The 23,641-nt window shown below is 38.9% G+C and overlaps 1 protein-coding gene across 1 annotated transcript in view; it reads right to left on the bottom strand.

Annotated features, from left to right (window-relative positions):
• lama1 (laminin, alpha 1) overlaps window positions 1-23,641 on the bottom strand; it is a 42,287-nt gene that overhangs the window by 4,012 nt on the left and 14,634 nt on the right. The window contains exons 10-55 of the mRNA XM_026914299.3: window positions 23,112-23,269; window positions 22,654-22,794; window positions 22,368-22,532; window positions 21,849-21,953; window positions 20,971-21,185; window positions 20,185-20,296; window positions 19,922-20,032; window positions 19,604-19,731; window positions 19,304-19,390; window positions 18,329-18,540; window positions 17,930-18,036; window positions 16,985-17,165; window positions 16,706-16,842; window positions 15,938-16,171; window positions 15,293-15,436; window positions 14,199-14,381; window positions 13,437-13,622; window positions 13,183-13,310; window positions 12,839-12,959; window positions 11,963-12,103; window positions 11,649-11,767; window positions 11,176-11,456; window positions 10,567-10,709; window positions 10,297-10,395; window positions 10,095-10,206; window positions 9,720-9,876; window positions 9,300-9,510; window positions 9,032-9,148; window positions 8,620-8,783; window positions 8,253-8,391; window positions 8,006-8,108; window positions 7,782-7,898; window positions 7,365-7,547; window positions 7,075-7,229; window positions 6,789-6,932; window positions 6,567-6,700; window positions 5,712-5,859; window positions 5,497-5,621; window positions 5,197-5,347; window positions 4,926-5,070; window positions 4,596-4,737; window positions 4,334-4,448; window positions 3,379-3,546; window positions 2,998-3,149; window positions 2,434-2,616; window positions 963-1,152 (exon numbers count right to left, since the gene is read on the bottom strand). Of these exons, the coding sequence (XP_026770100.3) occupies window positions 963-1,152; window positions 2,434-2,616; window positions 2,998-3,149; window positions 3,379-3,546; window positions 4,334-4,448; window positions 4,596-4,737; window positions 4,926-5,070; window positions 5,197-5,347; window positions 5,497-5,621; window positions 5,712-5,859; window positions 6,567-6,700; window positions 6,789-6,932; window positions 7,075-7,229; window positions 7,365-7,547; window positions 7,782-7,898; window positions 8,006-8,108; window positions 8,253-8,391; window positions 8,620-8,783; window positions 9,032-9,148; window positions 9,300-9,510; window positions 9,720-9,876; window positions 10,095-10,206; window positions 10,297-10,395; window positions 10,567-10,709; window positions 11,176-11,456; window positions 11,649-11,767; window positions 11,963-12,103; window positions 12,839-12,959; window positions 13,183-13,310; window positions 13,437-13,622; window positions 14,199-14,381; window positions 15,293-15,436; window positions 15,938-16,171; window positions 16,706-16,842; window positions 16,985-17,165; window positions 17,930-18,036; window positions 18,329-18,540; window positions 19,304-19,390; window positions 19,604-19,731; window positions 19,922-20,032; window positions 20,185-20,296; window positions 20,971-21,185; window positions 21,849-21,953; window positions 22,368-22,532; window positions 22,654-22,794; window positions 23,112-23,269 (6,893 nt within the window). The remainder of the gene's footprint in view (window positions 1-962; window positions 1,153-2,433; window positions 2,617-2,997; window positions 3,150-3,378; window positions 3,547-4,333; window positions 4,449-4,595; window positions 4,738-4,925; window positions 5,071-5,196; window positions 5,348-5,496; window positions 5,622-5,711; window positions 5,860-6,566; window positions 6,701-6,788; window positions 6,933-7,074; window positions 7,230-7,364; window positions 7,548-7,781; window positions 7,899-8,005; window positions 8,109-8,252; window positions 8,392-8,619; window positions 8,784-9,031; window positions 9,149-9,299; window positions 9,511-9,719; window positions 9,877-10,094; window positions 10,207-10,296; window positions 10,396-10,566; window positions 10,710-11,175; window positions 11,457-11,648; window positions 11,768-11,962; window positions 12,104-12,838; window positions 12,960-13,182; window positions 13,311-13,436; window positions 13,623-14,198; window positions 14,382-15,292; window positions 15,437-15,937; window positions 16,172-16,705; window positions 16,843-16,984; window positions 17,166-17,929; window positions 18,037-18,328; window positions 18,541-19,303; window positions 19,391-19,603; window positions 19,732-19,921; window positions 20,033-20,184; window positions 20,297-20,970; window positions 21,186-21,848; window positions 21,954-22,367; window positions 22,533-22,653; window positions 22,795-23,111; window positions 23,270-23,641) is intronic.

A 23,641-nucleotide genomic window follows, 5' to 3' on the forward strand; every position in this document is an offset into this window, starting at 1 on the left:
TATTAGTCCATGCCAAGGTGCAACATCGTTATCACAGAGATGAATCTTGTTTTGACAAAGCACAGTGGAATCTAAGGCATGTGACAGAGCGTCTACATACCTGAGTTATAGTTTTCTATTTATAGACTAGTGACTGAAATAATACATTATAGTACATAGTCATACTTCCTTTCGCATTAAAGAGCAGCCAAGAAGCATTGCGTTCTTCACTGATAGTGTCATAACTATACTCTGTATTGTCTCCGCACCTATACATGCTGTTTCATGGTTAATAAGCATTCTTAATTATTTTTTACCATGCACAGCTAAAGGTGTCTTATCATATGGGCTTCAAACTGCTTATATTAGGATCATTGGTTGAAATGAATGAGAAATAATTAGGCCAATCCTGTAAACATATTTGAATCTAAAACCTCTGAAACCAATTAATTGGTTCCACACTGACACAGAAAATTAATTGTGGATATAAATACGGTATAAATGGTTTCACTCATGTGGGCAATTCCTGTAGGCTTTTGCTAAAATGTGCGTCATTAGGGATTACATCTAAAAATGATTTGGGGAGGTAAAGCTGATCTAATCCAAACTCTCTCCACTATCCAAACAGCTGAAATGGGAAAAATAGAACTGAGGATTTCAGGAAGCTGCTGCCAAGTCTCAGCTAAACCTTTATTTCTGTTTACAGCATTGAGAAAGTCCAAATGTTATCAATTTAATAGAACACATTTTTATTTGCTCTATTAAATAAATTTATTACAAATTTATTACAAAATTTGTTATAAAATAAAAAAATATTATAAAATTATTATAAAATAAAAAAAATTTTTTTTTATTTATTTTCCAATAAAAAATAAATAAAATTTGTATTTTATTTTTTTTATTTTCCATTAACAGCACCATTTAAACAGTATTTATTAATTTTAATATTGTGTGTGTGTGTGTGTGTGTTAGTGTGCACTCACAGTGGTGGCTCCTGGTGTAACAGCACTGAGTTCACTGGGAGGTGACAGGGGCCCCTGGTCCGGGCCAGCAGTGGGCTCTGGCTCCACGTCGCCCTCATCTGGCAGAAGCAGGCGTTTAGGACGCTCCTCCAGCAGGCAGCTGTCCATATCCACTCCCTCATACTTCACAGCCCCTGACAGGTCCAACAGCCTAACACACACACACACCCACACACACACACACACACAATCTTTACATAACACACTGGCTAACCATGCAAATTATGTCCTAAAGAAAATCTCTCCTAATCATTCTGTTCAGGTGATGACTCAAATAATTTCACTTGACAGGACACCACTGGCATCTAAAGAATGTCACTGCTTGGTACAGTACGTCATTCTGTAAATCCATGCAGTTAGTAACGTAGGCTGTACATCGGTAGAGTGTGACAACCATCACATGAACATTCCAGAAAGATCACTTTAGTATCTGTCTCCAACATCTTTGTAATCAGTAACACTATTATACTAATTTAACAATATATAATAATGTATATGATACTTGCAATAGTTTGTATATAGTTTTTTTCATAATAATTTATTTTTCATAATACTTTATGTTTTATGCTGTATGTTTTGTAACATTTTTTGTAAATGTCTAATAGTAACAGTTTACATTTAAGTAAACTAAACTAACAATATTAGGTTACACTATCTAATCCTGATACACTAAAATAAATGTTACACAAAGTAATCAACATTTGTAATATCTGTTTTTTTAAATAATGAAACAAATAAGCCAAATAATGAACACTGTTGTGTAATAAACATTACTCATTATTTATTAATGTTAAATTTATGAGTTTTTTTAAAGTATTAATAAGTAAAAATGATAGTTTAGTGCAACTCGATGTTAAGAATTACCATAATAATCATTTTGTATAAAGTAGTTTTTCATTTTCTGTCCAAAATAACAAAGTGCAAAAAAGATTTAAATAATAAATAAAGTATTTAGGTATAAAAAACATTAATGTCTAATGAAATGACTATAAATCTTTGAAAATTACTACAAAAATATAAAGTTAAAATATGAAAATATAAAAAATATAAAAGGCCAATTAATCAGAGATTTCTAATGATCTCTGAATCACTATATCAGAATATAAGGCTGAACTGTGAGTGATTAACAATAGCCCTGCCTCAGCATGAAGTGAAGTTCTCAGGATCGTTTATGCGCATTGAGTAGATCAGCAGTGCTAGAGCTAAACCATTTAGAGCTTTAAACGTCATAGGAAGAACTCTGTAGTCAATGCAAAGCCAAACAAACATAACACATTACATGACACTGGCGTAATATGCTTGGACGTTATTTTCCTGGTAAGGATGAAGAAGCTGCATTCTAGACTAGCTGCAGGACAGCTTGTCTACCTAACTGCAGGTAAAACAGCTTCAGAAGGATGTTTTAGGATAGAACAGAGTCTCACTAACTCACATGGTGTCCACAGCCATGTTCCTGATGCAGCCGTAGAACGATGTGGTGGAAACGAGCGCTCCAGTGGCCTCTCCTGGTGGAATGCCTCCAATGTAGAAATTACTCAGAGTAAGAACTTTCTCTGCAGTTAAACCCAGCCTTACTGTTTCCTGCTGGTCCTCATCCACATACACTGTCAATGTCCTGTATCAAAAAATATACCATGTACCATAAACGAAATAATAATGTGTAACAATGAAAGTAATCCTACTTTAGAGTTCTCCTATATCGTACAAGAGGGTAAACACTAACACATAGCAGCACATGAGAATACAGCTACAGCAACATCACTAGACAGTCGATTGCTCGGGAAGACGAGCGCTGATTGTATTCACCATTATATCAACTAACAGACAGCCACATTGTCTAATGTAACTCAGATTGACAGCTGAGTGAGTAAGGCCAATCTCTCCGTGATATAATGAAACCTTAGGTCATTGCACCATTTGGGAGCTTATATTTTTATTTTTATACTAAAGTGAACTTGTTCAGAGGACAACATGAGCCATGGTGACGGGTCCAGACCTTTTGTTTCTCTGCAGGATGAGTGAGTGCTCCTGTCCATCACTGAATGTGCCATTTTGGGATTTGACAACAGCTTTGTGCATGCCTCCTCCCTCTGCCATGCTCACGTGGACTTCTACTCTGCCTGACACCAGCATCACAGCCAGGAAAGGCTAGAGAGATAGACAGGGAGAGAGAGAGAGAGAACTCTGTTAATTGCATTTCTTCATCCCACTACCTCACCACATCCCTCTCATTAAAAGCCTAAAGCAGCTACTGGAAGTAAATCTCAAGGGGCTACAATAATTACAAAAATGCTATCATGTGCTAAAGCTCCACATATGTAGATGAAATTCATGCTCTTTAGCACGACTGTTGTGGAGCAGTGTTTTGAGCTTGTACCTGCTGTGTGTGTCTGCGTTTGTGGCCGCCGGTTGAGCTGAATCCTGCCAGGATGAGGCCACTGCTGTTTCTGCTGGAGAAGCTACTCATGAGCTCGCTCTGAGGACCAACAGTGACTTCAGGCATCTGCACATATCCCCCACCCAGCACAGACACACTGCGGATAGGCTGCAACACACACAAACACACACACACACATTACAGATTAGTATCACAAAGGCTCAATGGCTCTGGTTTCAGGACGAGATAGAAATCAGATATCTAATAATTCACAATTTTCCACACAGCCTGGAGTAAGAAGACTGCATTTTTAATTCCTACATTCCAGCTTGAAACAAAATTAACCGGATTGCATAATCTCAGACAGCATGTTGCTGAAACCCAGGAGTAGCCAATATAACGATATGATATTGATATTGAGTATCTTCAATACTTCTCTAACACTGACGATTCCAGTTATTTCTCATAGGAACAAATAACTGATTTTTTTTTAAAAAAAAAACATTTTTAAAATGTTGAATAAATAAAACCTTTTGTTTCTTCAATCAGTACAACAGTTTTGTTGCCATGTTGTTAGCAAAGTATACTGTGATGTGTATATCATACTGTGAAAATGTCTTCAAAGATCATGATCATCACAAAGATCATCACACATTTGCTAATGGCATCTACAGCGCCTCTGAGGCTATATCAGTTTTACGTGCTGTGCTATTTGCAATGTTTTACCATCTTAGTCAACAGCCACAGACTGCCCTCCAGTGGAAAACAGTGGAGCGGTGGAAGTAAATTTCATTTCTATAACAACTGGCTTAGTTTCAGTTAATTACTAAACACATGCCTGAAAGCAGGGATGTGATAAACCTAAGAAACAGTGTAGTTATTTCTTAAAAAACAGTGTATTTGTTGTTGAAACACCAACTTTGAAAGCATCCCATTATTCAGACTGGCTTCTTACCTTTAGGATACAGCCTTTCTTTACACCATAGGCATCTCTCAGTAGGTCAAAGTTTGTACGTGCAATTTCGACATTCTTAATGCATCCCACATATGAGCGTGCAATAACCTGCCTCCTGAAAAAGTGGGGAAGTAAGGAGTTTATTTTCAAGACTGAGTGAAAGAATGTATTGAATATATCATACAAAATATCATACATTATATAAAGAACTGATGTACAGTTATAAACCACTCTACATGTATGTACATGAGGCAGACATTACCTGATTGGCCTCGACGCAGGCAGCCCACCAATGTAGATAGGGTCCAGATCTGAGCGGTTGAGATCAGAGGCAGTTCCGGGAGACTCTGCCTCCATGACCTCTCTCTCTGACGGGGTGTCAGCAGTCATTATGGATAAATAGCCTGCAGACAAAATTGATTTATGCTCTGTTATGCCGTGAACAGGAAATCCTCTAGATAAAGGCTTCACAGTTTAAGTGCTGGCACTGAGAATGAATAATAGAACAACTGATGACACTGCACCTGTTTAAAACATTCTTAATGACATCAGTGGGTTATAAATGAAAATATACAACGAATGAAAACAATACCTTTGCGTTTGTTGCGTTGCAGGGCAATCTTGTACCACATTCCCGTATTGTATGCTTTTGTGGAGGTTAATGTGAGTGGTCCAGAGCCCAGTTCAAAGGTCAGGTGCACTTTGCCTTCCACCAATTCAATGGACAAGAAGTCTCTCTGCAAAAATACAAGACAAAGAAACAATAATATGTGATCAAAGTGCAAGGCTCAAACAATAACTACAGACACTATCAAACTGGGGCAAGGTAAAGGTATAGGTATCAAGTATTACAAGGAACATACAGTGCCATTGGAAGCCAGATAGAGCAGCAGGCCGTTAGGTGAGAGAGTTTTGAAGAACATGACGATGCTTGTGGATATGGGGCGCAGAGACTTCTCTACCACTGAATATCCACTGCCGTCAAAGTAGAAAGAGGTCTCCTCTGTCTGCGGCCTGAAATTATGATATAGTCGCAACCACAACCTCAGATTAGTAAACAAAAAAAAGGTATCAGCTGTACCATTAAGCTATCTAAATGTTTCAGAGCTTATATAATATTGACATTTACATGACTGTATAGCCAAGTAATCAGACTACATTACCTCATGAAGCAACCACCACAGCCTCCTTCCCTTTCAGCATAGTTCCAGAGCCCAATGTTTTTCTCATTCAGAGATGCTTCACCAATACATCCTGTAAAGTGAGTCATCTTCACTGCTGGAGATTTCTGGGAAGATATTGAACAAAATGTACGTTGAATGACTACATATCCCACATGAACCTTTTTTTTTTTTAAGGTTAAAGCCTCTCTGCTTACCTTAATCTGTCCACCCAGGCCTCCTACAAACACCCATGTGGACTTGTTGACTTCCATGATTGTGGATGGACCTGGTGCTGTGGTCTTTACTGAAGGCATCGGCTCTGAGTCCAACTGCTGAACAGTGAGGGAGCCTTGCCTTCCAAATCTACAAAATAAGCAGAAAAATTACAGCCTCATGAAATGTATTGTTTTTTTGTTTTGTTTTTTTTAAATCAACTAAGCCATGGTTGCTCTTATCCAATCGTGATAACCGTCTGACCTGCATAGTTTCAAGGTTTCTCTCATTCCAACACACAGAGATAATAATTTAATAATTAGCTGATGTGCTATGATCAGAGTAATGAAATCCTGAAACAGCAGTCCATAGTGACGAATTGATGAAGCCTCATGAAGCTTTTGAGCTTCTCACATTAACCAAAAAGAGCATAGTGACATCTGGTGGTTTGAGGAAATTGTAGCAACCATAAAAAGAGACTTCATTTTGTTCATTTTGATTTTCTGACAACAGTTATTCAGTGAATACGATGCAATAAATATACTTGGTATAATAGTTGTGAATGATTTGTTTATTTAGTGCCAAAACTAGTGAAACCCGTTCTGGTGTCAAGTGACTTGCAAACCTTCATCAGTTACTTAGCAATTGTAATTTTATACAAGCCTCAACACACCATGTTGTGCACCACAGTGTGCACTGAATCAGTGTAATGAGCTTCAAACTACTTCCCAGGATTGAAACTGGGAAGTAAATAGGTCTGGAGCTGAGAGTTGCATTATCTGCAGCTGTATGAGGTTGAAGAATAGTGTTATTACTACACTTTCGGCTAATACAGTTTTACAGAGTGCAAAACATACCGAGTGGCATTAATTCTGTGCCATTTGTTGTTGTTTATCTGCAAGTTGGGGTACTCCAGTTTAGTAAGACCTGAGCCTGAATCCCACAGAAAGGCCACTTTTCCATGCCTCATCTCAAGAGCCATGAAATCCACCTGATAATGACATAACAGCTCAATTAGAAAGTGAACCCTAACAATACATTATGAAACAAAGAAGGTTAATAGGAGCATAATGTCTTACACTGGAGCTGCTGCCCATGTAGAAGAGCAGGTTGTCTGGTTCAGCAGTTTTCACTGTAAGGGTGAGTGTGTTGAAATTGCTGGAGGTGATTTCTGGTTTGTATGCACGCACACAATCCCGGTCTGCTGACACTGCAACTTTGATCTGCACCAAAGAAGGATCCAACATCAGGGGAATATAGTTTCAATAGTTTTACTGAATCATTTAGTGAATCACTTATTTAAGATAAGTGAAACAATCACAACTTTCATGCAATATGTTATTCATTTAACATAATAACACTGACCGAGGCTGCTTGCTTTCGGGCCTGGTTGATCATCTCCTTTATCTCGGACAGGTTCCTGCTCAAGTTCTCCCCCAGCAACTTCAGAGGTTGCAACCTGTCAAAGAGTCTCTCTGTCCGCAACTGAGCCTCTTTTAGCTTAGATTCAGCTGCACTGGCTAAAAAAGACAGCAATAATTAATGTTGCACAAATGCAGAACTGTGTCGTATACTGAAGGTTTGTAGAGTATGCCATAGAGAAATGCCATTTCAAATAAAAATATGTTCTTTCAATAAATGATTTAGGAACCCACCAGTATCCTCAGAGTCTTTAACCATTGCGTTAACAGTGCTGGCGCTGCTGTTGGCTGAGCTCACAGCTGAAGACGATGCCTCTAGCTTTATGCGGTAGTTGTCCAAATGCTCTAGAGCTTTCTGTAATGAGGCATTGGCTTTGGCTGCTTGCTGCTTTGCCTCCAGAAACTGCTCTCTATTTCCTGCACAAAGAGTAGTAGTGACTCAGACACTTAACATGTTAAGATTTTAATACATACATGTTAAAACTTAAAATAAACACAATCAGGCTGCTGTATTTGTATTTGTATTAATAAGTTAGCAAGTTATATTTGTACTAATAGTAGCATCAGTATATAGCAGGAATATATACAGCACTAGTCAGACAGGCAGGCCCTGACACCGGGGTTATGTTGAAAACGTGTGTGGAGACTCACCACTGGGCAGGCTCGCCAGGTTGATCAGAGCCTCAGGAAGAAGCTGGGAGAAGTTGTGCATACTCGCTCTGACTACACTGAGCTTGCTATTCACAGCACTGACGTTCAGCACAAGCCCTGGGAAATGACATAAACATAAATAAGACATAACCAGGATATATGGATTCATTTAGATTTCTGTTGTATAGACATTTATATATCTGTGCATGTGTGAGACCACTTACCTTCAGTGCAGTTAACCAAATCTGCACTTTCATTTAGAATCTTTAAGCTTCTCTGCACGGCCTGTTTGCCCAGTTCAGTTAAGGACTCGTTTGAATGTAGAGTCTTTTAGGAAAAGAGTCAAATAAACGATAAATTCAATCCATGTTATACTGCATTCTTTTTTTAACTAGATTAACAACCAAGATTTAATTCACCATGTTTAAGATTTATTCTACAATTCCTCAAAAATTTGTTTGATTGACTCACCAGGTTAAGGGTATAACTAGCATTCTGATTGACTGTGAGTGCCACATCTTCAGCCTGATGGATGTAGGCACTGATGTCGGAGATTCCCTGAGAAATGGTGGTGGCATTCAGCGATGCTTCTCTAACTCCAGACAAAGTACTGCACAGCGACAAAAACACATCACACCCACTGACCTTCACAGATGGTTATAAACACTGCACACTAATTTCGATTTATAAATATCCCTAGTAACACTTTATCAGTGCACAATGGTACAATGCGTGATAAATGTAACTAGGTCGTATTAAAAAAATTAGTAAAGCTTATGATTATACAATACACTTCGAACATCAAACATCTCTCTCTCAGACACACATGGATACACACCTGTACATTGCCTGTGCCTCTGTCTTGAGTGCTTGGGCGTGGTCCTCTGCTCTGTACACTAACTGTAGTGCATCTCTTTTGGTCAGCTCCATCACTAGAGTGTCCACATGTTTCCTCACAGTGGGGCTCCACTGCAGCAGCTCCTCCTTAGCCTCCTCCACCCTCTGATTAGCCAGTGACAAATACCAACATCACACACCAACACCATACACCAACATGCTACCTACATCATGTGACTTCCTACTCAAAACACCACCCATGAAACACATTAGCTTTAAATTTTACAATACTAGATACATTTTGTGTATTGTAAAAACATTTTCACAATAGAGTATTGGGAGTACTATATTTTGCAAGAGTTGCTGCATAAAGGTTTAGTAATCGAATGTAAAAGTAAAATATCAGGCCTCACCGCTGTGAGATTGCGCATGTCTTCAGCGATGTGGAGTGCATCAGTCAAAAAATCCTGAGCTTCCTCCAGATGTGCCTCCACTGACTGATTCAGACTGCTCACATTATGCCTCAATGTCTGTTGAAACATTCACGTACCATTAATTTACATGACAGTTAAACATTTTCCATACGTTTATCCATTCCGTTATTGAGAATCCCACCCTAATAAACAGCCAAGCATCTGAACAAACACCTAACCATCAGCTCAACACATGAGAAACACTCACCTTGCACTCCTCCAAATTGGTGTGGATATTCATCAGAAGATGTTCTGTGTGATTATTGCGAGTCTTGGCTGTGTTCAGAAGCTCCTGGACATCCTGGAGATGCTGGTGATGCCTTGCTAGGTCAGTGGAGATGTTGTGCTTCAGATTCTCAGTTTGATCGGAGAGTTCCACTATTTCCTTTTGCACACTGTCAAGCACCATGACTGCAGCACTGCAAACATAACATGTTACGCATTTATACACTGAATAATCCAGCTTTAGTGTGTTGGATATTATTTTTTCCACAATCTCATACAGCTAATTGCTAATAGTATTCTAAGCTATATGCTAATTTAGCTGTTTAATTAACCTAGCTAATATTAGTGAATCAACAAAATGTAATACACATAATAACATGGTAAAGCATGTTAAATGGCTTACCTAAGTTCTTCTACAGCAGTGCTATTGCTGTTGACCAAGTCAATGGCCCTAATCTTCTCCAACATGGCCTCCATCTGCTCCAGCAGAACAGCACTGTGTCCTTCCTCCACCTTCTCTCTCGCTGTCTCATTGAGATTGCTCACTTCTTCCTCCAAAACTAGACCAAGCAAAACCAGACCAAATGAGTGACAGTTCATTTTAACTGGTTATTTGTAAAGAATACTGCTTCATCATATACCTCTCTCCGAAACGTACAGGACGATATAAAAGCTATATAAAAGCTACTGTCACAACAATGGTTTATGCAATGTTATATTTCCTCATATAAATAGTAAACTTTTAAAAAACCTAGTTATGAATACAGGGATCGTGTACCTTGGATGGTAGTGTGAATGTTAGAAATCAGGTCAAGAAAGCGTTTTCCTTGATTAATGCTCTCTTCAGAAGCCCACAAAACATCTTCACCAAAAGCGGATACATTCATAGCCTAAAAATGAAGAGAGAAAGGTGTTGAAAGAGCTGCCAAGTATATTTCACTCATCTATCACATATCTGAGATGAGACATGGTAGGAAAACCTTTTGTTGCAGTTGATCCACTTGTTTAGTGAGATGTGTTACATCTTCATCTCCCCTGTTCAACTGATAGCTTGAGTTCTGCTCCAGTGACAACTTGATCTATATGAACAGTAATATTTAATGTAGTCATTAGTTTTTTTTAACTGAACTGCAAGTTTTAAAATATTAAGGTATAATTTTATCCTACACAGATTTAAACACTAACAAACAAGTTGATGTCTTTATCTGAGTGGTTAATAATCAGTAAAGTGATGATGATTGTGCACCCACCTGAAGCTCTTGGGTCTGGTTCTCCAGGCTGATCAGCAGGCTGTATGGAGCCAGGATGACACCACTGAGGTTCAGGGACTGTATCGAGGTCTCTATAGCATCTACATCATCCAGCAGCACCCCAGTGCATTCATCATTGCATGCTGAAGAAAGCATTAGTTAATCATTAGTTAGCATTAGGTTATTTATTTTATTTACATCTTTACATAAAGGGAGTTTAAAGGCCTTTTTCAGGACTTTATATTTTCCTAATAACTTCAAGATCTGAACTCAATAAATAAATTAATTAATTAATAAATAAATTGTAGGTTTGTATTTCTCTGTATAAAGGTTATTTGGAGAGTGTAACCTATGAGCTAAGTTTGCATTTAAAATCCATTATGACCAAATTATTAGTGGATGAAACGACAACCCAGCTCGCTAGCCAACTAAAGTAGAGAATTTTTTAGAAAGAACCAATAATCTGGCACTGCTAATCAAAAGTCAATAAAAATAAAATAAAATAATGTGTTTAGACATTAATGCCATCAAAGAGAAAAGGTCATTAAAACATGGTGCTCTGACTGTGAGTGTGTGTGTGTGTGTGTGTGTGTGGCTCAGGATACTCACACACACACTGGTCGTCAATGAGGACGTGTCTGTCTTCACACTGGTCACAAAGATGACCCCTGAACCCAGTCTTGCACTCGCACTTCCCTGTTTTTGCGTCACACATGTTGTGCAGTGAGCCGCTCTCGTTGCACACACACTCCTCACACTTCCCACCTGTCTGTGAGGGGTTACCATAGTAACCCAGTGAACACCTCTCACAATAGCGTCCCTCGTAGCCAGGTTTACAGGCATTACAGCGGAAATCACCGACACCATCCAATACACATGTGGGGCTGAAACTGCACAAACACACCACCAACAATTAGTGCACTTGTCATTTATTACTCTTATTATCAACTATGACATTCTTCAAGCATTTCACATGCAATGAGCATTTAATATTAATAGCCATTTAAAAAAAAATTGAAATCACTGACATTATAATGCAAAAATACAGTTGTGTTTGTGGGTCTAGGAGTGAGAGGTGTTACCTGTTACTTTGTAGTGGACAAGCACAAAGTGAGCAGTCACTGATGGTTCCCTTCACCTGTCCATAATACCCTGGGGCACATACATTGCAGTGCTCTCCTGCTGTGTGGTGCTGACAGCCCTGGTTAAAAAGGGAATAATCAGGAAAAACAGCTCTGTGTATTTCACTACCAATTACTATTCATAGAAATAAAAAGACATAAATTAAAGCAAAGGCTGTACACCTATATTTGTGTCAGTGATGGTGTAATAGGTATACAGGCAGTACAAAGATGAGGATCAAATGTGATAAATAAGATGTAGGCTGCAGTCTTACCAGGCACTCGCCCGTGTCCAGGTCACATGCCAAGCTATGGTTATTACACTGGCAGGGCACACAGGGCTGAATCAGAGGCCTGTTCTTGCCCTTCATATTGAGCTCAGATACTCGCTGCCTGTAGTAACCTGGAGCACATTCCTACAAAAACACATGCAAGCACATACAGTGTAAACTGACACAGAAACACACACTCATAAAGGAATTGCATTGAGTATTGAGGAAAGAACCAAAAACCTGGTTACTGAAGCTCACTTTTAATGGAAGTAATAATAATAGCAGTTGTTAAATTCGATCAGTGAAGGTTTAGGCAAAATATACATTTTTAAACATTTTCTAGAATGCCTTAATGATTTTTAAATCATGAATTCCTCAAAGGTATTTGTAGATTAAGGTAACCAAACTGGTATAATTTGTGAGTGGGACAGTAAATAAAGAGCATATGCTTGTTTTTCTCTAGTTGCTTACAAGTATCATTGTAGGCTGCAAAACAAAACAAGTGTTGTAAATTATGAATTGATTCATAATTTAATTATACAATGTATAGAAAGTGGGAGTGTGTGATTTAAATGTTTCTCTATGGGATTTATGGTTCAGTTACCAGTATAAGTGAAAAAAGAGATCAACAATGTGTGATTTTATGCATGTAGGTCACGTGTTGCATGTGTGGACGGAAACATGGAATAAAATATGTTCCATGTGATTATTAAAGGTGTGTCTAACACATCCAGTTTGAATTGTGTTGTGTCTGTGTTGTGTGTATACTGTAATTTTGTTCCTGATGTGCAGAAAAAAATGTCAGTGCTACTACAGTAGTCCTCGTAGACTACAAGGGACTGGTGTTAGTAATGAAGAGATAAGGAGTCTTGGAGTTACCTGACAGGACAGGCCTGCATAACCTGGAGGGCATTCACACACCTCCACCAGCCTGGCCACCTCCATGCCCTCAGGAGCTTCATCCACATCTACTGCTGTCTCCATGGAGATATTTGAGATCCTGGACAGAGACAGAAAGCTGATTTTAGATTTGTAGAAAAAAAAACAATCATACATCTGGTCCAAAATCCTAAAGTTGAATATATAATCTGCAAATGAAATACTACTATATAAAACTGCCACTCAAACTGAAATTATAATTGACTATTATTATAAAGGCAGAACTTTAAGATGCTGAAACTTTACTAGACAGATTGGTAAATCAGAAAAACTGTCATTTTGACCTGCTTTGCTGGAGTCCTGTCCCATATGAGGCTTTGATGATGATGTACTCCACATTACTCAGGATGGACATGAAGTCTTCGTGACTCACAGCTTTCTCAGACACTGCATTGAAGTATTTCCACTTGTGCTGTCCAGTCAAAAATAGATTAATACGTTACTAAACAGCCTTTAATTTGTATAATTACTACACCTGTGTGATCAGTGTTATATATATATATTCTGCCTGCTGTGTGGGTGTGTGAGTGAAGCTCACCTCTGTGAGAGGGACACGCTGTGTGGTGCGAATGCCGTTCTCTGGAGCAGGCACGTCAGTGTAAATCACCAGCTTCCTCAGGTGCCCTCCCCTCATCAGCACTTGAGGCTCATGATTGGACAGACCTGATCCATGCATAGCAGCAAAGCTTACAGCATATGAGAGTTCCCCTCCATAGGACAGCAGCTGCAGGGAAATATAAGACATCAGCTCAACTGTGCTACACATATCATATCTCAAATAGTGTATATTTTATAATTTATACTGCCAGAGAAGGAAACAGTGAAAGATTTGCTTTACTGCTGTAGGACTCTGGCTGTTGGAACAAATTATACAGTTTAAAAACTATTTGAATTCTCATCATATATTTAAATCTGCATTTGAATGCTTAAGATCCAGTGCACTCGGCCAAAAGTGAGCTGTGTTTGCATATGTTAAAAATTTAAATGGTGTTCTATTGGACATATAGTGCACTATGTAGTTTCTACATTTTCACTGTAGTAGGCAAATATAGTAATATGAAGCCATTGATATTTGGCCTAACTGTGTGTTGATTTCTGTATGGATCACAGGTTTAAAATTAGATAATTTTTTTAAGGAAGCAAAACGATTTTTGTTTGATGCATGCGCATGTAATACAAATAAGTTGTGTAGTGCTACTGCTAATGTTTTCTCTGTCCACAGTAGTACAAAATTATAAGTTAATTAATATTTTAATGCATTTTTAAGGGAATCTGACAGTCCTGGTGTGTGGTGTTGTACCTTGCTGCCCTGAAAGGGTTGGGGCAGTCGCCAGTAATAAGGTCCAGTGAGAGTTGAACCAGTCTGGAGCTGAGCCATATCCAGCAGAATTTCTCCATCTGTGTGATAAACACCCTTTAGTGTCCCCTGCAGGTCACTCTGGCTTACTACACGTAGATGCTCAGTCGTAGGACCCACGGTGATCTAATAGAGACAGTAACAGAAAGAATTGTGTTCAAATATAACAATAGTAATAAGTAAAGCAATAAATCATGAACAGCTGATGAGCTGTCAAACAACCTCCAGAGCAAATCATCTCAGCGATGAAGACTTGTGCTGCTATTTTGTTAATTATTTCAATACTGCAAATATGCCTTGTCTCACAAATCTAATGTTTCCTGTTCTTGTTCAAGCACATGATTACACTTTTGGTTATGCTCACACTTCAAGTAAAACCGGCCCAAATCTGATTTTTTTTTACTTGTATGTGGCCCAGTTATTTTATTCAGCAGAAAGCATGACAAATCTGACATTTTCAAAACCAATTCCAATTCCAAACCAATTTCACGTAATAATAACATACGCAGCAATGCAACCTTCATCTGAACTGTGAAATTAAAATTCATGCAACAACGCTGACTGAATTAAAAATCAGGAATAAGCAAGAGGGGTTGTAAACTACTGGATATAAGACAATCATGTCATTTGCTGGAACATGTTCTATTTAAACCCACCCAGACCTACATTAAAAAGCTTTGACCTCATCCTTCAATATGTGCTAGCCTTTGGTTGCATCCTTTAGACATCCCATTCCATTCTGACTGCCTCCATACTTTCAGGTCATGCTAATTAGACTGTATTTGATTCAGCCTTTTCTTTCTTTGCCTTGTTTGAGTACACCGTGAATTTCTATTCAGTGCCTCTATTCATCATCAGCTCCTCAAATAATGCGGATTCTCCCAGAGCAGCTGCTCCATTATACAGTATGGCTTTGCTCCAGTTCAATAACTTTTATGTTAGGTATATAACACTGAGACATGAAAAATGATCTGTAATGCTCTTTTCATATGGTACATCTTAGGAATAGTAGAATCTGAAAAGGAGAGCGTACTCACTGGCACTCTGATCAGCCCACCAAGCTCCTCACAGATGGAGGAGACTCCAAAACAGAAGCAGGGGCTGCAGCCAGCTGGATTCTGCCTCCACAGACCAAATGTCCCGCTCTTACACTCATCACAACCACCACCACCTACATTCTCCTGACAGAGCGAGAGAGAAAAGAGAGAGAGATCAGAATGTGAAAGGGAAATATTAAGAGGGATATCCATGTGATTTAAGCATCATACCTATTATTGTTCCAATATTGCGTTTCATTTTAATAATTGCAAAAAAAAAAGATTATTTTTGGACAGTTATTAAAAGTTATTATTTTACTTTTCATGAAAAAAATGTTTGTCAATGTCATATAATAAAAATATTGTGGAAAAATCTGTATATCAGGAATCAGATCTAATAGCAATCACTTGTTTTTACATTGACAATTTCTTTTTTGGTTAATCTTTATTTGCTTATTCCTTTAAAACCAATTTTATCGCAGCAATTTTTGAAAAGACCAAAATAACAACTCACAGCAAACATCAGAATATTCCATATATAACAATAAATAAAACATTAGCCAGGACATTAGAGTCCCTCAGACAAATTCCTTTCACAGAACACCAAGGTAGCAGCGCTAACACAAGAGGGTGCCGTAACACTACCTTGCACACACACTGTCCGTCGTCCTCACATCCACACACTCCCAGTTCCGCATCACAAAACTCCTCATGGGTGCCGTTAGAATTGCAGTTGCACGCTGTGCACTCTGGGAAATTCCTAAAGCCTAGAGTGCAACGGTCACATTTCTGAGAGGTGAAGTGCGGCCTACACACACACTGACCACTGAGCAGGTCACACTGAGATGAGTTGGAGCCGGCTGGATTGCAGTCACATGACTGGAGAGACATACAGAAACGGTTATATTCGGTTATGAAGACTAAATGCAAAAATGCAAAGCAAAATCTAATCTTGGAAATAATTACATTAATATGTAATTAATGTATGCAATTAATATGTACATTAATATGTATTCACTCTTGGTCTACATGAGGCAGCTAATTCTTAAATATATACTGAATGCCTTGCAATTTGCCAATAAACCCACTGAAGAACAAACTTTTTTAAAAGATGAAGTTACTTTACGGGCAAATATTTATTTAGTGCATTTGGTCGCATGGAATACTGTCCTTACTTAAGCTGTTAAGTCCATAGTGTTAATTAAAGATAACATATTTTTATACATGTACTGAACAATCCAATTATTGGGCTAAAATCAAGATGCATTTATTCAATTTCTCAAAATGTGACACCAACATTAATCTGATTTAATGAATCATAGTAGGCTGTTTAACAGGACCACTTAAATAAACTGGTAATTGCCAAACACATACACTGGAATTTATGTGGAATGTATGTATTTTGTGTGTTACCTTGCATCCAGTCACTCCATCATGACCCCAGTGATCATCGTCACATATTTCACATTTCTCTCCTCTGGTGTTTGGTGGGCAGATACACTTGCCTGTCTCAGCATTGCAGTTACCGTGTGTGTGAGCACAGTCACAAGCTATATGTAAGAGTAAAGAGTTTAATGAGTAAGTACAAATTTTCAATCAAATCTCAAAGGTCATTTCTGCAGTTCTCATCTTGAATTATTATACACAGCATCTGGGATGATGTTTTGGTAAACTGTAGAAGAGAAGTCTCACGTGTGCAGCCGCTGTCTGTGAAATTGTAGTAGCCGTGCTGGCAGCGGTCACATTTATCACCCGCTACACCAACAGTACACTGGCACTGGCCAGCTTCATCACATGCATCTGATACTGATCCTGACTGGTTGCATTTGCACTCCCTGCAGCCATCGCCACTGTTAATGCCGAAGAAACCGACCTGATGGACACAAACAACAGCCACACATTAGCAAGAATTCTCATTTAATGAAAAAGCAAGTAAGAGCAATTACAATATATTCAGCAACAAAAACTGGAAACTAATAAATAAAAGAAATGCTTGGTCTTTGTTAGGATATGGCAAGAGAGAGAGAGAGAGAGAGAAAGAGAGAGCGAGAGAGAGTGTCACATGTGCTTACAAATGCTCTACAGAATAGCTTGCCATAACAAACTGTGAACAATTATTATCCAAATAACAAATGTGAGCTCTGTCATTCATCTTGATTAGATCTGTTTTGGCCACATGTCAGGCATCACATCCAACAGGGACCCACTGGAGCTCCAGACTGCCTGGGACTCAATTGTCACCATTTACCCAAGCCCAAGCATCTGACACTGGGCTTGAGGAACAGCTGCGCTCCTTTTACGCCTGATTTCTCACCAAAAATCTCTGCCCTCTTTCACCAGCATCTCCCTCCATCCATCCAAATGAGGGTGCAGAACATATGATCAGTCAATGCACATTTCATAGCCATTCTTTCAGTGCCAAAGACCAGTGAGTGGCATTTACAGTAACTATAACGAGCTATTAGCTTTTTAAAATATCTAACTTAATGGGAGAAAAAAGTGTGTGGGTCAAATAACTTATCATGGAAATTCTATGGCATATAACTGAACATCATATTTAATACTTACTAGAGTATATAAATAAATACTCAAGAAAAAAAATAAGAAAGCCAATGTGTGAGAAGAGCTTAAACATACCTGACAGCGGTCACACTTGTCTCCCATCACATTGGCTTTACACTCACACTGGCCGGTTATAATGTTACACACAGTGGAAACTGAGCTGTTAGCACGGCAGCCACAGGCTAATCACACACAAAAAAACACAAAAATAACACTGACTAATGCAAATACTGAGCGCAAAGACCTGCAATACAATTATTGTCCTCTGGATGGCCATAAATACTCATTTTCAAAAGTTATTTCCCCACTAGGCATTTTTTGTCATTTAGAAAGGTTATACAATCTAAATGAAGCTCTATCAAATTCAGTCTGTGTTTAGTGGAAGGATACTGTCATTTTTGAAAAGTAATTTCAATCTTTTTAAAATAAACTTTTAATAAACTTTAAAAAAAATGTTCTCTTTGATGCTCGTACCCTGGCAATTCTTAGCTATAATAGCATCGCCGTAGTAACCATCCTCGCAGCGTTCGCAGTGTCGGCCTGCTGTGTGTCTCACACACTTCAAGCATTCGCCAGTGACAGAGTCACAGTAGCCTGGTTCAGACGGGTCCACGTTCCCGTTACACTCACACACTGAGCATTTCTGACCAGGGATGGTGGGGTTGCCATAATAACCATTGGCACACCTGGGAATGGAGAGATGCACATATGAACATCCAGAAGAAAATGTTTTGCCAAATTCAGAAATCACCCAGTATAGGTTTCCCAGTAAATGTAGTATTCCAATAAAGCCCTTTTAAAGTGGTATTGGTTTCCTTTACAGGTTCCATTCTGTCTCTGTGTGTTTCTGCTGAGATTTCTTCCTCTCTAGAGAAACTTCTGGTTCAAAATACCTACAGGTTTTTCTACAAAATCAAAGTTGATCTCATAATTTAATTCTTTCCAGCTACGCATTCTGTTTTTCTGAACACTGCTAAACACCATCATAAATTTATTTTGTGTGTGCATCCATAGAATTTGATTAAAGTTTTGGAAAATTGTCTCAAACATTTAGTTGTTAGATCGGTTTGTCCGCATACAGTCTTCACTGAGCACCCATTAGAAGAGAAAAGAAAGTTAATGAAAAGAAAAGCACAATGAATTCGGCCATTATAATGAAATCTACAGCTTGTATGAAGCCTAAATTTATCCACACACACCACAATCTTATAATTGTAGTTTTCTGGAAATAAATTCTAACAAATTATCTCACCATGTGTGACACAAACATCTGGACTTATAGTAATAAAATCGATCAAGATCCTGCATTAATTCCTAACTATCCAATTTTATCACATAGGAAATTTAGTTCAGAAGTTGGCCTGAGAAATTAACCAATCAGATAGAGCTCCTGACTGATAATGTAAGTGAATACATTCTCTTTTTCAGGCATGATCGTGCTAGGTTTACCTCTCACACTTGCTTCCAGTGTATCCTTGCTCACACTGGTCACATGTGAAGTCTCCAGGACCTCGCAGAGTACAAGTAGGACTAAAGCTGTAAACAAAAAATAAACAACTGACATTTTGCACATCTTTTATTGAATCCTGCAGTGTTAAGATTCTTAAAATGAGTTTTCTCCAGTTGTCCCAGATCTCTGACAGACATTCCCTGACTCCAAGGCTACAAAAGGCAGCTGAGGGCTGAGTGCCAGACTGGCACACATACACACACTCACACACACACACACATACACACACACTAACTCACTTGTTGGACGCCAGTGTCATTGGGCAGGCACATCGCTGACAGTCTTCCTCCGTGCCTTCCGTGGGGTCACCATAGTAACCTGGCAGGCACTGGTCACAGTGTGGTCCTGCAGTGTTGTGAGAGCAGTCCTGAGGAAGAATTCAGAGTGTTTTATCTGTATATATACACACACACACACACACACACATCTGACAAGTGTCAAAGCCATAACATATGACTTACATCATCTTAATATTCATTTTCAAATTACAAATCTGTTTCAGAGTCAACAGATTGTATAATAGCAGCTGATAAAACTTTTTTAGAACTTTTACTCACCAGACACACTCCATTGATGTCACATTCGGTGGCATGATCGTTACATTCACACTGCAGACAATTCCCTCCAAACAGGATGCCTCCAACTCGATAAAACCCAGAAATACAGGTCTAGAGAGCACAGAAAGCAGGCGGAAAAGGAAATATAGAGAAAGAGATAAAAAAAGAGGAGTAAATGAAACTCTCTTGAATATTCTAAAAGTTTTGTGCCAATCTGACACAACTGGGCAATAGAGTCTCATGCCGTGTACGTGTACTCGTACCTCACAGGATGTCCCGGAGTATCCCCAAGGGCACTCACACTGCTCCACATCTGGAGATATGTCAGAGCTTGTGGAGCTGGGATCAGCTATGGCCATGTGCACAGTGCTCAACCTGGGAATACAAAATAAACAGAAACGTGTTTTTAGAGGACTAAGTGCATTTGGGTTGTTTGAAGAGTTTTAAGTATCAAGATTATATCTAGATAGGGATTATTTATCTAAAAATACAGATGCAAATGCACCCAAGAAACATTGTAAGCTGATTTATATCTAATTTAGATTCAAGCAATTTGGTCATTTTTTTTTGTGTAAATGTATCCACCATCTTAAGCCACATTTGACAATTAAATATCTCACCAAGACTGTACATCATAACACACATCGTTCATAAATGAAGTTGGCATCTTAAGAAATTAAAAACAGCATGCAAAATCACGATTTTTGATTTGGCACTGATGTTTTGCATAAAAGTACCTAAAAGGAGGAACAGCACAGGAGGTTGATGGGTAATGAGTTGATTTGCATATTTCATAGGATACAGAAATTTCAATTAAATTAATCTGAGCTGAAAAGTATGCATGTGGTTAAAAACTTATCTAAATAGAATTGGGATTCTAGATGCATAAAATGAATACCGTGGGTCTCCATGTGTCCATTATTATTAATCTCATTTCTTTCTTAACAGATAGTCAGAGCCACACTCATTTATTTGAATGATTGGCAAGCAAAGCTGCGTGCCATGATAAACAGACTAGGCCGGTATGTGTTTATATGAATGTTTCTCACCTTAGCACTCCATCTACACTGGTGTTGAGATGAGCTCTGATCCTGAGGCTGGCCACATCAGCCAGTACACTCATCAGCTCGTCTCTCTGCACCCTTCGCTCTGTCTGTACATCTGTGAAAACATGCGGCAGGAGCTCCAGTGCCACCTGCTGCTCTCTGTGAGGATTCAGGAATACACGCCTGGGTAGAAGATGGCGCAGCGCCTTCCCGTTTCCCTGATGGTGTCAGGCAGGAGAGATTAACCATATGAAACGGCACTGAATTATGATAATTTATTTTATTATTTTATTACCCATATGTTTTTTGGATTTTTCCCTGATTTTCTCCCTAATTTAGTCATGGTCAATTCCCACCCATCAGGCAGCTCTCCCCATCACACGACAGCTACCAACCAGGAAGGGTGGAAAAGCTCTCAGGTGCTTCCTCCAAGCCAGCTGACCGCATCCTTTCAAAAGCAGCTCATGCAACATCAGGGGGTGGCATAACACACTCGGAAAGCGCTATCCGCCCACTTCTGCATGCATGAGCTCATTAGCTACTGTCGCTGTGATTGATAGGGGAGAGAGAGTATGACACCACTCCCTGCCTGAGAGCACGGCCAATTTTGGACTAACGGCCACGAATGGCTGTGGTATCATCGGGATTCGAACTCGTGATCTCCGAATGATAAGGCATACCTTATCTAACCTAGTGTAGGAAGCCCTACACTATTATCCATATTATCCATTATTTAACTTATCCAAATGAACTTAATCTTAATTATTCTTAAAAGCAGCAATGAAATACGAGACTTTTGAGCAGTAGTTGTAGTTGTAGTGGTATTGTTCAAGGATTACAGTAAATGTAGCTTACATTACTAAAAGCAGCATGTAGCTTACCTCAATAATCACATCAAAATGCGACGGGAGAGTTTTGTCCACATTATTGTCAACTGATACATCATATGCCACGCTGAAGTTAAGAAAGTTTCCATATGCAGTCAGCTACAGTGAAAAAGAAACATGCAAATATCAGCTCCAGCTCCAGCCTTGTTCATCAAATACTTCATTAGGTGAAAAGCTTATCAACAATAATAACAGCTGGACATTTGTTGGATTTTTCACATGTATACTAACATGGGAGCAGGACCCCTAAATGAGAACCGTTTCTAATGCTAATTACCTTCCTCTTCACTAAGAGCTGGTGATGCTGAGAGGGATAATTACGTATTTCAATTTAATTAATCACCCTGGGGATCAACCAGCTACAAATATTAAGTGTCACCCTGGTCATGTATAAGCTCATTATTTTCACATGTAGTAATGAGTCTGTCAGTGATTAGGTGTAATTAGAGGGCAGGAAGGGCAGTAGAAGGAGTATGAAAGAGAGAGAGAAAAAAAATTGACAGAAAGACAGACCTTGTTGCCGAGGAAGGGCTCTGGAGCAGTCCAGGCAGACACAGAGAGGTAGCTCCTAGCAGCGGTAGCATTATTAGCGATGATGAGGTTGTCCTCTATGATAGGGGCTGTATAGATTGAGGTGCTGTGAGCCGAGGGACGGAGCCAACCATCTCTGTGTACTATCTGGAAAGAATGACATGTTGTGAAGTTTCTCATTACTTAAAACTTCAAGACGAATCGAGCGTATTGCATACTAATTACACTGTTAGATTGTGTGTGTGTGTGTGTGTGTAAGTAAGTCTACCGAGGAGGTGGTCCAGGTGGAGCTTTCACACACGTCAGAGACACCGAAACAGAAACATTCAGTGCAGCCCTCTGGGTTACTAGCCTGCAGGTTGTAGAAGCCCTGCTTACACAGGTCACAGTTCGCCCCCATCACATTGGCCTGAAGAAGCACAGACACAACACACTCGGTCAAAACAGATTCACACAGCAGACATATGAGAAATAGATTACATGCAGAAGAGCTCTTTACTGAAAATTCTAGTCTAATAAGCCATTAATATTTCATATGACAGCTCAATCAGAATAAAGTATTCATGTATACACCTCAATCGGAACAGAAAAAGCAATCCAAATAAAATTTCTATCCAGTCAAACAGTATGGGTAATCTGCTTAATAATCTATTAAACAAAAAAAATATCATTCAAACATGTGAGCCTCTGCGTGTAAACACAGGATTTGCTGTGATTCGTTCTCACCTTGCAGATACACTCTCTACAAGGGTCGATGTTATGGCTTCCTTCAAGGCTGCACTCACAGCGTGTGCACAAAGGAAAGTCCCTGTAACCGAATGCACAGCGATCACACTTCTCTCCCGCGAACCCCTCTTTACACATACACTGACCTGGAAAAACACCTGTATCGCAACACAAGAAACAGAGCCAAAGGCCAACAATGAATGGAAAATAAAAACAACTCCATTAGTAATGCATTAGATGTCATGTGCATAATGCTATCTGATGCTACAAGCTCAATGATGAAACACAGCATGAAGGACTTTGAGAATGCATTTTCCATCAGGATCTTGCTCAATACTGAAATCACACATAATTATTACAACAATTCAGCAATTTATTATTCATGAATCTGGCACTTTATATTATTAAATCAAGCCTTTTCTTTCACACTGTACTACCTCTAGCCTATGCATTTTTAACCACACAATGTATGAATCAAAATAACACTGCCTATTAAGGACACTGACTGGATGTATCTTTCAAACACTAAA

Source organism: Pangasianodon hypophthalmus, chromosome 1 (genome assembly GCF_027358585.1).
Source record: "Pangasianodon hypophthalmus isolate fPanHyp1 chromosome 1, fPanHyp1.pri, whole genome shotgun sequence".
Lineage (NCBI taxonomy): Eukaryota > Metazoa > Chordata > Actinopteri > Siluriformes > Pangasiidae > Pangasianodon > Pangasianodon hypophthalmus.